This window comes from Cynocephalus volans, chromosome 4 (assembly GCF_027409185.1).
Source record: "Cynocephalus volans isolate mCynVol1 chromosome 4, mCynVol1.pri, whole genome shotgun sequence".
Lineage (NCBI taxonomy): Eukaryota > Metazoa > Chordata > Mammalia > Dermoptera > Cynocephalidae > Cynocephalus > Cynocephalus volans.
Genome location: NC_084463.1, coordinates 13,710,555 through 13,725,262, shown reverse-complemented (window position 1 = coordinate 13,725,262; position 14,708 = coordinate 13,710,555). Strand labels below are relative to the sequence as shown.

General features: G+C 37.4%; 1 protein-coding gene and 1 non-coding gene across 2 annotated transcripts in view; both read right to left on the bottom strand.

Annotated features, from left to right (window-relative positions):
* The window catches only part of RNF214 (ring finger protein 214), a 41,030-nt gene that overhangs the window by 2,040 nt on the left and 24,282 nt on the right, over positions 1-14,708 (bottom strand). The window contains exons 7-14 of the mRNA XM_063095684.1: positions 3,220-3,316; positions 2,957-3,045; positions 2,332-2,422; positions 2,022-2,120; positions 1,120-1,496; positions 854-986; positions 538-642; positions 158-253 (exon numbers count right to left, since the gene is read on the bottom strand). Of these exons, the coding sequence (XP_062951754.1) occupies positions 158-253; positions 538-642; positions 854-986; positions 1,120-1,496; positions 2,022-2,120; positions 2,332-2,422; positions 2,957-3,045; positions 3,220-3,316 (1,087 nt within the window). The remainder of the gene's footprint in view (positions 1-157; positions 254-537; positions 643-853; positions 987-1,119; positions 1,497-2,021; positions 2,121-2,331; positions 2,423-2,956; positions 3,046-3,219; positions 3,317-14,708) is intronic.
* Positions 1,739-1,872, bottom strand: LOC134377463 (small nucleolar RNA SNORA48). The gene has a single exon (XR_010023504.1). It is a non-coding gene; the product is annotated as a small nucleolar RNA SNORA48 (small nucleolar RNA).

Genomic DNA, 14,708 nt, shown 5'->3' with positions numbered 1-14,708 from the left:
GCTACAGTATTCCGAATTCTGCTGATATTTAAGCCATAATTTACTGAAAACATGACTAGATGTTAATGATGAGCATCAACACATTAAAATGTTCAAGAAAAATTATCTTAGTTTTTAGAAAAGAAAGTAGAAAATGAGGAAGGTGTGTACTACCCACCTCCTTGTGCAACACATGGGTACACGCCATTGGATGAAGCTCACTGGGTTGGACAAGTTTCTGGCACATTAGACACAGCTTACAGGTGGCTGGAGCCTGCAGAACAGATGAGACATGGTCAAAAGGTAAGGAAGCTCTGAGCTCCTTGCCTTTTATGCCCGTGATACCATCTATTATTTCCATGTAGCAAAAATATTTTACATCAAAAGAAATAAAAGTCCAAATACAGACTCTTGTCTAAAGTACTTGCATTTTTCCAGTAGAGCTGCAAACAACCAGCTGACGAGATGACAGTTTCTTCCAGCACTCCACCTGTAAACTCACTCCCTCCCCACCTCCAGCTTCTCCATATCCCAGTGTTCAAAGAAAAAAAGTCTTACATGTGAAGACCTTCCAGGATATGAAACTTGGGCAGAAGGCAAGAACATGGGGGTACTGATTTGGGCCAGTGGAGCAGGGAACAAGGCTCGGATCCGACCAAGTGGCTGTGGGTAGAAACATTGTCAGAGTAAGGGAAGAGAGTCTGAGTAACAGAGCATGTAACAAGAAGAAATCATTTATTTCCTATTCAGCAAAGGAAGAAAGCAGACTAGATATTCCTGGCTGCAACTTCTTCCCACCCCAAATTTTTCTGAAAACTGCCTCTTCCCCAACATCTCAGTAGGCCTAAGTTCTCTCCCAAGTAACTTTTCTTACCTGAGTACTTGCTGCCACCCGCTCATGTTCTGCCAGTCGTGCAGCTACCAACTGGATCAGTTCCTCCATGGTCAGGCCTGCCATGGTGGTACGAGCTGTCTTGATTTGCTGAAGAATGTTGGTCATTTGGGCCCTAAGAAAGAAAAATGTTGAGGGAGAGAAATTCTATGCTATACCCATGGAGAACACCCATGAAATCTCCCCTATTTTAACCCATATGCATTTCTCTGGCAAAAATATTTTAACTAATCCTTAAGGACACGTACTTATTGCACTGTGGGAACCGAGTGAGCAGCTTCTCCAGGATCTTCTCCAGTTTGTCTACTGGTTGGGGCCGGGGAGTTTCAGTAGAAGCCTTAACACCGCCCAAGCCTGGGGGAGGCGGGATGGAGGCGGCAGGGGGCATGTGTGGACCGTGGGGGCTGACAAGGGAACCCAAGCCAGGGCTATTTCTCCCATGGGAGCCAGGAAGGGGTGGGGAAGGCTGGTTGGGCTGGGAAAGGGCAGTGTTCAGGATTGGGAAAGACAAGGAACGGGGATCTGCACTGGGCATAACCATGGGCATTGTGACCTGCCCAATGGAGAAGGGCATCCGAGGAGCCAGAGAGGGACTGGGTTGAAACACCTGAAGCATGAAGTCTGTCTGCAGAGGGGAAGAGGTAGAGGATGAGAGAAAGAAAGAAAAAGAAATTTTATTTATTTATTTATTTTTATTTTATTATTATTATTTTTTTGTCTTTTTCGTGACCGGCACTCAGCCAGTGAGTGCACCGGCCATTCCTATATAGGATCTGAACCTGCAGCGGGAGCGTCGCCGTGCTCTCAGCGCTGCACTCTCCCGAGTGTGCCACGGGCTCGGCCCAATTTTATTTATTTTTATTTTTTCCATGTGTCCAAGACATGAACCAGGCATGGGCACAGACCAAAAGCCAAGCTGGGATAAACAAGGTGTTGCTCTGTCCCTGCTGATATGAGATGGACACTGCCACCCAGATGCCACTCTACCCACGTCAGGGACAAGAAAAAGAAATTTTAGGAAATGGGAGTAAAAACCAAGGAGCAACTCTTGCACTGAATAGGGATGGTCCCGATATCTTCATAAAAAGAATAACTAGAAGACTCTGACTCTGACACAGAAAAGTGGACTCCCCAAAGCTAGCTCTCTTACCTCTGATGGGGGTGGAGGCAAAGTGGGAGTAGGGATTTGAGGAAGGCTGCTCAGCTTGGCTCCATTTCTCACCAGCTGGATATGACTATTAAATTGGTCCTAGAAAAAGAAAAGAAAGGATTATCCTTTGCTGCTGAGCTGAGTGAGCCTCTCCAGAAAGAGGGCACCATCCACTGTCAGGAAAACAAGGAGAGTGGTAGAATAGGCTCTAAGCAGCAATGCAGAAGGTTACCTCCCTATTGCCAGAACTGTTTAAGTATGAACTAATACTGACTGAATGATTAATATACTTAATTATTAATATACTTACCCGAACATTCTTTTTCATTATCCGAACTCCATTCAGTCTTGTCTCCCATTCCTGTTTGGAACGAACAGTCTCCAGTGTTGGGGGAGTTGATCTTTCAAGAAACCAACAGGAATTTACATAAGTAAGGAAAGCACAATTCCCAATTCTCTGAGAGCAAAACAGTAGCTGACCATTAGGGCTTGAGAGAAGAGGCTGGAGCAGGTTCAGGAGAGGCCCAAGATTCTAAGTCCTTTGCCTCACTTTAACTTCATCATCTTTTAAGCCAGGTATTCAAAAAAGAGGACCAACCACAGAGAGAGGGTTCCTGTCTGCCTGGAAATGCCACAGGATCTCCACATTCCATGGCAGTAAGAGAAGTGACTTGATAAGAAACAAATCTCCAAAGACCATTGTTATGCTTTGACAGCTTAATAGATACTGTTTGAAGTAATTACTGTAAAAAGTACAAAATTCTAAATCTATAAAAGGGAAGAGTTAGAGAGTGATGAAGTTTAGAATGTGGGAAGAGAAATCACTGAGCAATTACTATTGCACAGACAGAGATGGCTTCAAAAACGTGAAAACAAGAACAAACAGAGAAACAGACTGAAGGACCATTAAAACTCTAGAATGGGAAGGTACTTACTTGAGGTAAGTAAGGTGCAGTTCTGCCTCTTTTTCTGCTTCTTCTAGTTTCAATACCAGTAACTCTTTCCGGCTCTCTAGTGATAAGATCTAAGGAAACCACACACACACACACACACACACACACACATACAATATTAATTTTACAGACACAAAGCTACCCCTAGATAGTTAAATGCTTACTGGCTCTTCTAATACTATACCAAAACTATATACCACCTGGAAGCCCAAAATAAAGGCTCTCAAGATATCAGCTCTTCTCACCTCTGCCTTCCAGGCCCGTTCTGTCTCTTCCATAATGTTCCTATTTATTTCACCATCCTGATTCTTAAGTCTATCCAGTTCCATTTCCCACACCTCTCTGTAAGATAAGAAACCAAAAACAAGACTAAGGGAAGAAAGATAAGTTTGCTGAGGGACACCAAAGCAAAAGTAAAACCCAAAATTGGTCTGCCTAGTTACAGGAAGTCTTACTTTAAGTATTAACTACAGATACAGGAAAAAAACGTTTAAAATGATTTGCAGTTGTATGAAAGCCCTATACTTGAAAGTAAAATGTTGACATCTCTATGAACTAAAATAAGGTTATCTGCAGCAGGAAAAAGAATATATCAGAATCAAAACCCTCCACTGAAGGCAGAATGCTCTTCTATGTTTAAGGGAGCTCAAAATTCTTATGACATTCCTCTTATTCCCCAACTCGTCTTTTAGAATGGGTACTGAAGAATGCAGAAGCAAGCGCAGGAGTCCACTTAATATTCATCTCTAATGCAGCAATCACTCATTCACTACCAAGCACACAGACACTGGCATACTGATTTTCACATATGTTTTCTTTATACCTCAGGACTTTCCATTTTCATCGGTTTCCCCACTTCTTACATGCTCTCCAACCCCCACTCCCATCCACATCTCTAGAGTATAATATTCACACTCAGGATTAGAGTGACTAACTGTCCCGGTTTGCCCAGTACTGAGGGATTTCCCAGGATGTCAGACTTTCAGTGCTAAAATTGGGACAGTTGATTACCTTGCTCAGGAATGAAGAGGCCATTAAGGAACAGAGGCACAAAAGAATTTCCTTATATTACACTTGAACATAATAAGTTTTATAGCTGAACACATGAATTACCCAGATCAGTGGACAGAAAAGTATGAAAATATTTAAATTATTTTCACTGGATTTTAAAAAGGTAAAAGTAAAAAGAAAAGCTTGGGAAGTTAAATCTTTTTTTTTTTTTTTTTTTTTAAAAAAAGATGACCGGTAAGGGGATCTTAACCCTTGACTTGGTGTTGTCAGCACCACGCTCAGCCAGTGAGCGAACCGGCCATCCGTATATGGGATCCGAACCCGGGGCCTTGGTGTTATCAGCACCGCACTCTCCCGAGTGAGCCACGGGCCGGCCCGGGAAGTTAAATCTTAAGAGAAATGTTCCCATTACTCTTCAGCGAGAGTAACAATTTTTTATTCCTTTTCTGTTTTTTCAATAATGTTATATACAAAGGTACTTCAAAAAGTACATGGAAAGATTTGTATTATCTCTTAATTCTATTTTTCCACGAACTTTTGAAGTACCCTCATATACGAAAGGGAGCAATTCACATAACAGAAGCTTCTAAGGCCCCTTCCACTCACATATTCTTGCTTTTGACCCAATTTTCCACACATCCTTGTTCTCTTTCATAGTTATGGGGGTGTGTGTGTTACAAACACATTCATTCATTCATTCACTAACATTAAGTTTGCCCTCTACTGACAAGGTCTATTCATCTAACAGAAATGAGTAGGTGGTCATTTTCTTCCTTAATTTCCATGTACTGTCCTCCCAAAATTAACTTCCTGTCAGAGAAAGAATTCTCTAACAGTTCTGTAGACAAAGGTTTTACAGATAGCTGTGTTTTCCTGCTACAACACATTCTTCAAGTTAACCAAAATATATAAAGAGTCAGAATCCTCGTACCATAAGAATATGTGAAGTACACTGCAGAGTCAACCAATGATCCATCTGGCTTATTATTTACTCTTTGGCAATAGGATAATTGCAGGAAAAGAGGACAATTGCCTTCTGTGATTGATGTTATCCTTGGAGATTACAGATGCTCACCAAACATCTCTAACTTTCATGAAATACATTTGTCAACTACAAATATACACATATCAGAAAAATCCTCTTATGGCTAACGGGGACATTCCACGTATTCACACACACAAATAAATCTTTTCCTTTGAACATTTGGCCATATTAACCTTATTGTGATCGTGCTCGCTTCGGCAGCACATATACTAACCTTACTGTGATCAAACAAGACAAAAGAAACTACTAGCAACCACAACAAAAATGGTTAAGGAATTTTTGAACATAGTTATAAAAGTACTCAGCCTTATCATATGTTAACTAGCTTGTAAGATATGCATCAGATTTCACTTTACTAAAGGGTACTAGCTTTAATCCATGATAAGAAAAAAAAATCAGTTCCCCACAGTAGTTTAAAAAAAAAAAAAAATCCTTAGCAGAATAGAAACTACTGGGTATATTTTAACTTTTTTAATTCTTGGCCTAATTTCTTTCAAGTCCCATGTTTCTATTATTTTGCATAGGTAGTTTAGGGTATCAATAGTTGGAATAAATAAATCTTACCAGATTATACAATTTGGCTATTGTAGGTCCAAATATTTTCACATAATTTTAAAAATTAATTTTGTTTTTAATCATGTAAATCATACAAATATAAAAAGTTTAGAAAATACAAAACAGAAAGAATCTAATACAGAGTTCTCAACTCTTCTATTTACTGGTTGTATGACCCTACACAAATTACTTCATCTTTCTAAGCCTCAGTTTCTTCATCTAAAAAATGAGCAACACAGGGCTGGCCCATGGCTCACTTGGGAGAGTGTGATGCTGATAACACCAAGTTCGGATCTTATATAGGGATGGCCGGTTCGCTCACTGGCTGAGCGTGGTGCTGACAACACCAAGTCAAGGGTTAAGATCCCCTTACCGGTCATCTTTTAAAAAAATAAAAATAAATTTAAAAAATAAAAAATGAGCAACACCTACATCATGAGATTGATGTGAGCTGACTGAGAAAACACATGTAAAGAATTTTAATATGGTGCCTAGCACATAGGAAGAATCCAACAAATGTTATTTAAGTATTTTTTTAAGAATCAATTTCTCACAATCACACTACTAACAAAGAATCAGCATTATATTTCTTCCCAGTCTTCTTAAATATTTGCATATTTATTTATGTATGTATATGTAATATATATACATACATTATATACCCTTTCAAACAAAAATTGTAATTTATATTTTACTTTTCAACATAATGCATTTTTCCATACTATTAAATATTTTTCAAAAGCGTAATTTTTAATGACTGTCCATTATACAGATATACCATTATTTATTAAGGTATTCTCTTAAGTTATTTTCAATTTCGCAATTATAAATAATGCTATAATGAGCATCTGTGCATGTGGTACTAATACAGGTTAATGACAAAAGTAATGTATTTAGATTTGAGAGGAAGCTAAGCTAGGAAAGAGCACAGCCTCTGGAGCCATACTACTGTGAGTTCAAATCCTGGTCTTATTACTCTCTGTGCAAGCTTCAGCAAGTTACTTAACCTTTCTGTGACTCTTTTTCCTATAGTATAAAATGTGGATAATAAAATAATCTACCTCTTATAGAGCTGCTATGCAGATGAAATGAGTTAATATATGTGAAAAACCCAGAACCGTCTCTGGCATATATTAAGAACTTAATAAAAGTTATCATTTGGATGTTAGAACACGTAAGATGTTAGAAAATGTATACATTTTTCCCACCACAAGCAGTGGTGATAATAAGGTTGACATTAATGGAGAGAAGCAGATGCTAAGTGTCCTGTGAAATACCCTCAATAGTCAGAGACAGAGGTAAGAATTAAGATCTGTGGAGTCCATGGCCCAAGACCTTCCTTTCAGAATACATTACACTCCAGGCAAAGCAAAGGAAAACAAAGCGAAAATAAAATGATTGGGTGAGTTAATACACAGGGGTTGGTTGCAGCATCCAAGGGGTATATTACATGAATTTGGGGTAGGTTATGAAATCCTTTTCTCTGAAACTGAAGCTAAACAAACCAATGTAAAATGAATGAGATCAGACACAGGTAGAAAAAATTTACCCTGGGATGAATTCTTCCTTGATTAAACTTAATTCAACAGCATCTACTGAGCAGCCTACAGTGTGCTAGGCATTCTGCTAAAACCCAGGGATATAAAGATGCGTAATTAATTCCTGCCTTCAAGAAGCTCACAATCCAGTAGCTTGCCAGATGAACAAAGGGAACAAGAAAAATCTGGGCAGAACAAACCACGTGTGTGAAGAGCACCAAGCTAAGGAAACTTTCCAGGTAGTTCGGCAGTAGTGGATATAGAATTCTAAAGTTCGGTGGTATAGGCTGGGCTGGGGAGATAGATCAAACAGTCATTAGCATACAGATATTAGTGGAAGCCCTAGATATGGAACAGTAGTTTTCAAAATGAAGTCCACAGTCGCCAAAACACTTTGAGGGACTGGTCCATGAAGCCGAACAATTTCATAATACTACTAAAAATTATTTGCTTTTTTCACTTTCATTCCTTCATGAGTCGACAACAGAGTTTTCCTGAGGCTACAGGAAGACATGATAATATCATTACTCTGATGGCTAATGGAATACATGTTTTTGTATCCTTGTGTTATCTAGCCTTTTTTAAGGTAGTAGGTTTAGGGTATAATTTGAGCTCTCAATTTTTTTCTTTCTCAGTACTTCTGCTGTGCTCTTACTAGCTATCTTTAGTTATACTTGCTATAATCCCTATAATCTCATTATTGTCCAATAAACCATTACTGTAAAATTTCAAAGTTCTCCATGCATCTAGGTAGAAACAATTACACTGTTAATTTTCTCCTGCAATAATATTTTTAAATTCTGAAGATATAACAACCACAATTACTTGAAGTTGATACGACAAGCAAACAGAAAGGACATTGTTGGGGGGGAGGGGGGAGGGAGGAGGGAGGGAGGTTTTGGTGATGGGGAGCAATAATCAGCCACAATGTATATCGACAAAATAAAATTTTTAAAAAAATTAATTAATTAAAAAAAAAATTTTTTTTTTAATTCTTGGAAAACTTTTCATTTTTAAAATTTTAAAAACTACAGTGGGAAAAAATAAACAAATTAAAAAAGAAAGATACAACAATCACAATAACATGTTGAACCTTCAAAAGGAGAGAACAGAACTGAGGTTACCAGAGGTGGCAAAGGGGAAGGTGAAGGGGGATAAGGTAGGAATTGGTAAAGGGCCCTCCAAAATGATTACATTGTATACTATTGAATATACTAACTATCCTGATTTGAGCATTACATACTGCACACAGGTATTGATATTCAACTCTGTACTCCGCAGATATGTACAATCAACTATGTTTCAATTAAAAAAAAAAAAAGAAAAAAGCTATAGTGGATAACAATATTGGTACCTTACACAAATCAAGGAAGCGGCACCAAATTATACCATGAGTCATTATATTCTTTACTGCCACATGCTTGCAGTTGAGGGGGAAGCCAGTTTTACTTAATGATATCCTTGATGAAACTGTAAAAAATACTAACTTTATTAGATGTCAACCCTTAAATATACATATTTTTAATACTGTGCATGATAAAATGCTACATGCCAAAGTATGATGGTTACCCCAAGGAAAAGCATTGAGTAGTGAGCTGAACTAGCCTCTTTGTGGAACATCACTTTTACTCCAAAGAACAACTAAAAGGCAAACTAAGGTTTGGAACTTGAGTACTTGGCAGATATATTCTTAAAAATGAACAAAGTAATCCTATTATTTCAAAGAAAACGATTGGCAGTATTTATTGCCAACAATAAAATTTCAAGAAAAAATCAGAATTTTGGAAACTCTGTACCTCCACTATGAGGGCTTCCTAGTACTTAGACTATTCTGATGAGATCAATAGTAATATAAACAAATGTGATTCTTTAAATATCGTATAATAAAATATATCAACACTTGGAAAATTTGAACCAATATTTTCCAAATTACCAATGCATTGTGTTACCACATCAATTGTGCAACCCACTCAGAACCACAGAATCAGTATTAAGATTATTTAAAGGTGAAGACATTTGAGATTCAACAGGTGCAGAAACAGGCCTTCTCAGAACTTCCCTCTTCTGGCTAAAAGCAGCAATTTTAGGGAAATAAGGCTGTCATAAATTCCTCTTCAAGGTGGATATATTCCCAGAAGGGAGAATGCAAATAAAACGTACTTCAAATTCCTTCTCCAGTGGAGTTTTACAGCCAATCATTATCACAAATTTTCTTATCTCCTGTTTGTTCTCATGAAACACATTTATTGTTCCAAAAAGTTCCCTAGGTGTCCTTTTCCCCCACTCTTCTAAGAAGTAATTTGTTTTCCCATAAGTGCTTTTCTGCCCTCTCCTCTTCATCTAGTAAGATGGTATATAAGCCCCAAATTCTAACCACCCGTGAGTTACTCACACTGAGTTCTCCCATTTGTATGCACACTGCATGTCTAAATAAATTCTATTTTTTCCTCATGCTAATCTGCTTTTTGTTAGTTTAATTTGCAGGTCCCAGTCACTGAATATAAGAGAATAGAAGAAAAGTTTTTCCTACGCTACACACCACAGGTAAAGGATCCATTCAAATTTCAAGGTAAACCAATGGATTTTAATGTAATAGTACAAAAAATTCATTGATGTGGTTTCAGATTCCACAATGCAACTAACTTTTAAGAAACCATTGCTTGTTGAGTTTTGGGGTAGTAACAAAGAGGAATATCCACAATTATCTGAAAAAAGCTATTAAAATACTACTTGCTTTTCCACTACATATCTATGTATTGCCAGGTATTCTTCATGTACTTCAAACACAACACACTGCAATCAATTAAGGGCAGTAGATAGGAAAATTAAGCTTCTTCCATTAAACAGATTTACAAAAATGTAAACAATGTCATTCTTCTAAATTGATTTTTACTAGGAAAATAATTATTTTTCATGGGAAATATGCTATTTATGTTAACACATATGGTTATTATTTTTAAATAAATGGATACATATTAAACTTTCCTGTTTTAATTTCTGTTTCAGTAAATAGTGATAGATAAAATCCACATAAACGAAAGCTCTTTGGAGTCCTTGCTAATTATTAAGCGTAAAGGGATCCTGAGATCAAAATATTTCAGCACCTCTAATCTACTACATTCCCTTCTCATCTCTACCCACCTCAACTGTTTTTAGCATCTAGTTATGTTCTGTATTCTCTACCCTTTATAGCACCCTTTGTGACTTCATTACCTTTGTGAGGTTCGTCCTCTGTGAACCTCATTAATATGCATATTCATGATCCATCTTACACTAAGACCTTAGAGTACATCCTCCTCCTAAACTTCATTCCTTGCCAATCAGCTACCAGCAGAGCCACACATGGAAACTCAGTAACACAGATGGTCCACATTCAAAACCTCAAATTTTGTTCTTTCTCTGACCACAACCTCCTTTCTCACCACCATTCCTATCCTTCACAAGGAATGAACTACAACTGATCACCTCCTACTCCACCCAGCTCATTAGCTTCATTTGTAGCTTCTTTTCTCCTAATGTTGACTGTACATACTGGCATGAATATCCTGCAAATCCTTCAAATTTAACCTGTCCAGAATAGAATTTAGAATTCTGCTTCTGCTCATGATGGAGTGCCAGGGACCAGATTTATACTGTGGCCTTAGACTACTAAAAAACTGGGCAAAATATATGAAACAATGTTTTCAAACACTGTACAATAGACAGCACAGGACTGTGATCACTGAGAAAAGGGACACAAATGAGGAAGGCCCTACAATTGCCCAAGCTTACTGCCTGGAGCCAGTTTCCAGTCTGCAGCTCCTAGAGGGTAAATGCAAACAGAGCTGGCATTGTTGCTGAATTAAGGAGACAAAGACGGGTTCAGGGAGGCCAAGACAGCCAGAATTTTGAGGGTATAGTACAAAGAGTAGGAGCTGTCTTCTTGGACTCTCAAACCTACAAGACATTGCTGAGAGAAACTAAAGAAGAAAAAGCAATATTCTGTGTTCATGAGTCAGAAGACTCAATATTGTTAAGATATCATTTGTCCCCAAATTGATATACAGATTCAATACAAACCCAATCAAACTCCAAGCAGTCTTTTTTTTTTTTTTTGTAGAAACTGACAATCTGATTCTAAAATTTATATGGAAATAAAAAGAATCTAGAATATTTAAACAATTTTGAAAAAAAAAGAGCAAACTTGGAGGATGTACTTGATTTCAAGATTTACTATACAGTTACAAGGAAAGACAAATAGATCAACATGACAGAATAGAGAGTGAAGAAAAAGAGTCACACTTATGTGGTATAAGGACAAATACAAATCAAAAATAAAAGACTCAATTCTCCCTGTTGAAAATAATGGAAGAGACTCCCCTTACTCCACTCCCCATCTTCCCTATCAAAATTTCTTTTACTGTTTTTTTCAGATATATGTACATCTTTATAAAAAATAAAAGTAGTCACACAAATCAGGAATGTTTCCTCAAGGACCTAGGAGCCATCCTTTTTAATGCAAACATCATTACACAAACACCTCCTGTGGGAAGGTGACAGCAGGGAAGGTACCTTCCTTCAATTCACAAAACTACCACACATCATAAAGAAGTAAGAAGTTTGTTTCTCCTCCAGATAAAGCCAACACAGGTGGTCTCTCCAATCACCATAATGAACTACGTATGACAAATGGTGCTGTCAAGTCCTCTTACTAGAGGACTACTTACCTTGAAAGAATATATATAATGGGGTATATCTGCATGGCTATATAACAGGGTGATCTTTGCAATCCGATATTCAGCAGATTGCCTGTAATGTGCATCACGTTCTGGTTTAATGCTTATTCAATGATAAAACTGTTTTCTTTCTCTACTACCTCTGTGGAGAGGAATTCTGATTTGGGAGAAGATTTTCTTTTTTTAAATTGTATTTCCCCAACAGTGATCAATTTATTTTCCACAATAGTGACAAGGTAATTCAATGGGGAAAGAATAGTCTTTTCAACAAATGGTGCTGGAACAAACACACATTAATATGGAAAAAAAAAAAAATGAAACTTGACCCTTATCTTGTACCATATTAAAAATTTAACTCAAAATGGATCATGGACATAAATGTAAAAGTTAAAACTATAAACCTTCAAGAAGATGACCTTGGGTTAAGGAAAAATTTATTGGGATACAAAATACATGAACCACAAAAGAAAAAAAATGGTAAACTGGACTTTATCAAAATTTTACCTTCTGTGCTTCAAAAGACACTGCTACAAAAATGCAAAGGCAAGCTACAAACTGACAGAAAATATTTACACAACATAATAGATAAGAGAACTTGTACAGAGAATATATAAAGAACTCTTACAACTCAGTAAGAAAACTACATGCTTTTTTAAACAGGCAAAATATTTGAACAGATACTTCATCAAAAAAAAGACAAATGGCAAATAAGGACATGAAAAGATGCTCAACATTAATGGTCATTAGGGAAATGCAAATTAAAACCACAATGAGATAGTACTACACACTTACTAGACACCAACTGTTGCTGAGGATATGGAGTAACTGGAATGCTTACACATTGCTAATGGGAATGCAAAATAATAAAGCAACTTTGAAAAACAATTTGGCAGTTTCTTACAAAGTTAAGGAAACATATGGACAAGAAATCCAAGGCATTTACCCAAGAGAAAAGAAAACTTGTCTACATAAAGACTTGTACCTGAATATTCAAAACAGCTTTACTTATTATAGACAAAAAAATGGAAACAACCCAAATATCCATCAACTACTGAATATATAAACAAATTTGATATAATCTTACAATAATCTTAACGATGGAATACTACTCAGCAATAGAGGAATAAACTACTGATACATACAACAACATGGATGAATCACAAAAGCATTATCCCAAGCAAGAAATAGACACACCAGACACTGTTTGACTCTATTCACACGAAGTTCTGGAAATGACAAAACTATAGAGAGAGAAAGCAGATCAGTGGTTGCAAGTGATTCAGGGTGGAGGAGGTGATTGGCTCCAAAGAGTCATGATGGAAGTATTTTATGCCATGATTATAGCGGTGGTTACGTAACTGGCCATTACATGTCAAAATATCATTTCAAACAGGTAGATTTTTATTGTATATAAAGGAAACCTCAATAAAGGTGAGTTAAAACCTCTAGCCCCAAAGCCACTGCCCTAACTTCCTATATTCACTATTTCTGTCATCCTAGACATCTCACTGTCATTACTCTTTTTGTCCCTCAGCCCCACCTCTAAGTAATCAACAAATCTTATCAGTTCTACCTCAGAAAGTCCCTCTTTTCTGCTCCTTTGCCATTTAGATCAGGCCCTTGTTTTATCTCACTAGGACTCTAACACCAATTGACCCGCACTTATTTACCCTATTTAAGTTAAGGCAGCCAGAGTTATCCTCATAAAAAAAAAGTCTGAAGAGCTTCTACTTCTAAGAAAGGATCCTAAAGACCAACCATCCTGGAGGTAAAAAAAACTCTAAATTCTAAATAAAATGAAAAAGAAAAAAATAAAATAAAAAGTACCTATCTGGAGCCTCTAGAGAACAAAAAAAAAAAAAGGAAGCAAACAGTAAACTGGAATAAACTGGAGAGGATTTGACAACTGGAAGAAGTGAATTATTGCTGCGTTTCCTGTTTCTTATGGTTATCCACTGGGCAAACCTCAGCCAGCTCCATAGAAACCTTGTACTCTTACCACTCTTCATCTCAGGTAGAACCTTGTATGCTCACCAGCTGAAGAACCAAAGGGTAAAACTGGGAGCTACCAATAACAGCTGGAGAACTATGGGAAAATCTCAAAAAGGAAAGAGCCCCAAATTTTGCATGGAAATCTGCCCAAATCCCTGGCTGATCTATGAACCATGCATGCATAGGGGAGACTCGCAGGAGTCCAGCCAAATGAACTGAACAGCAATCACAACTGCTGCCCACCCAACAAACGTAGAACATTTAAGCGCAGCCAAGGTAACCTGATAAAACAAATTAAAAAAAAAAAAAAAACTTTTTGGAGGAATAAAACAGAATTTATATTGTATATTGCAGTATTCACAATATTCAGAATACAACCCTGTTATAGGACACAATGTTGAATTGTGTCCCCCAAAGGTTCATGCATCAATCCCTACTGTAACAGTGTTGAAGGTGGGAAATCCTATTATGGTAATTGAAAGGTGGAGCCTTTAAGAGGAGATTAGATTGTGAGGTCCACGCCCTAGTGAATGGACTGATCCATTCATGGAAGTAACAAGTTGATGGTTTAGTGGGTGGTAATAGGTGTGGTTCTGATGGCTTTATAAGGAGAGCAAGTGAGCAGGTTAGCTCTCTCTTGCTCAAGACATTTACCGTGTGATATCCTGTGTCCTTGTTGAGCCACTACCAAGGCCCTCACCAATATGTCCCCTGGACTAAGGACTTCCCAACCTCCAAAACTGTAAGAAATAAAATTTATTCCTTTATAAATTACCCAGTTTCAGGTATTCTGTTATAAGCAACAGAAATGAACTAATATAAACCCCAAAGTACCAACATATGAAGAAACAGGAAACATGATCCATAGTTAAGAGCAG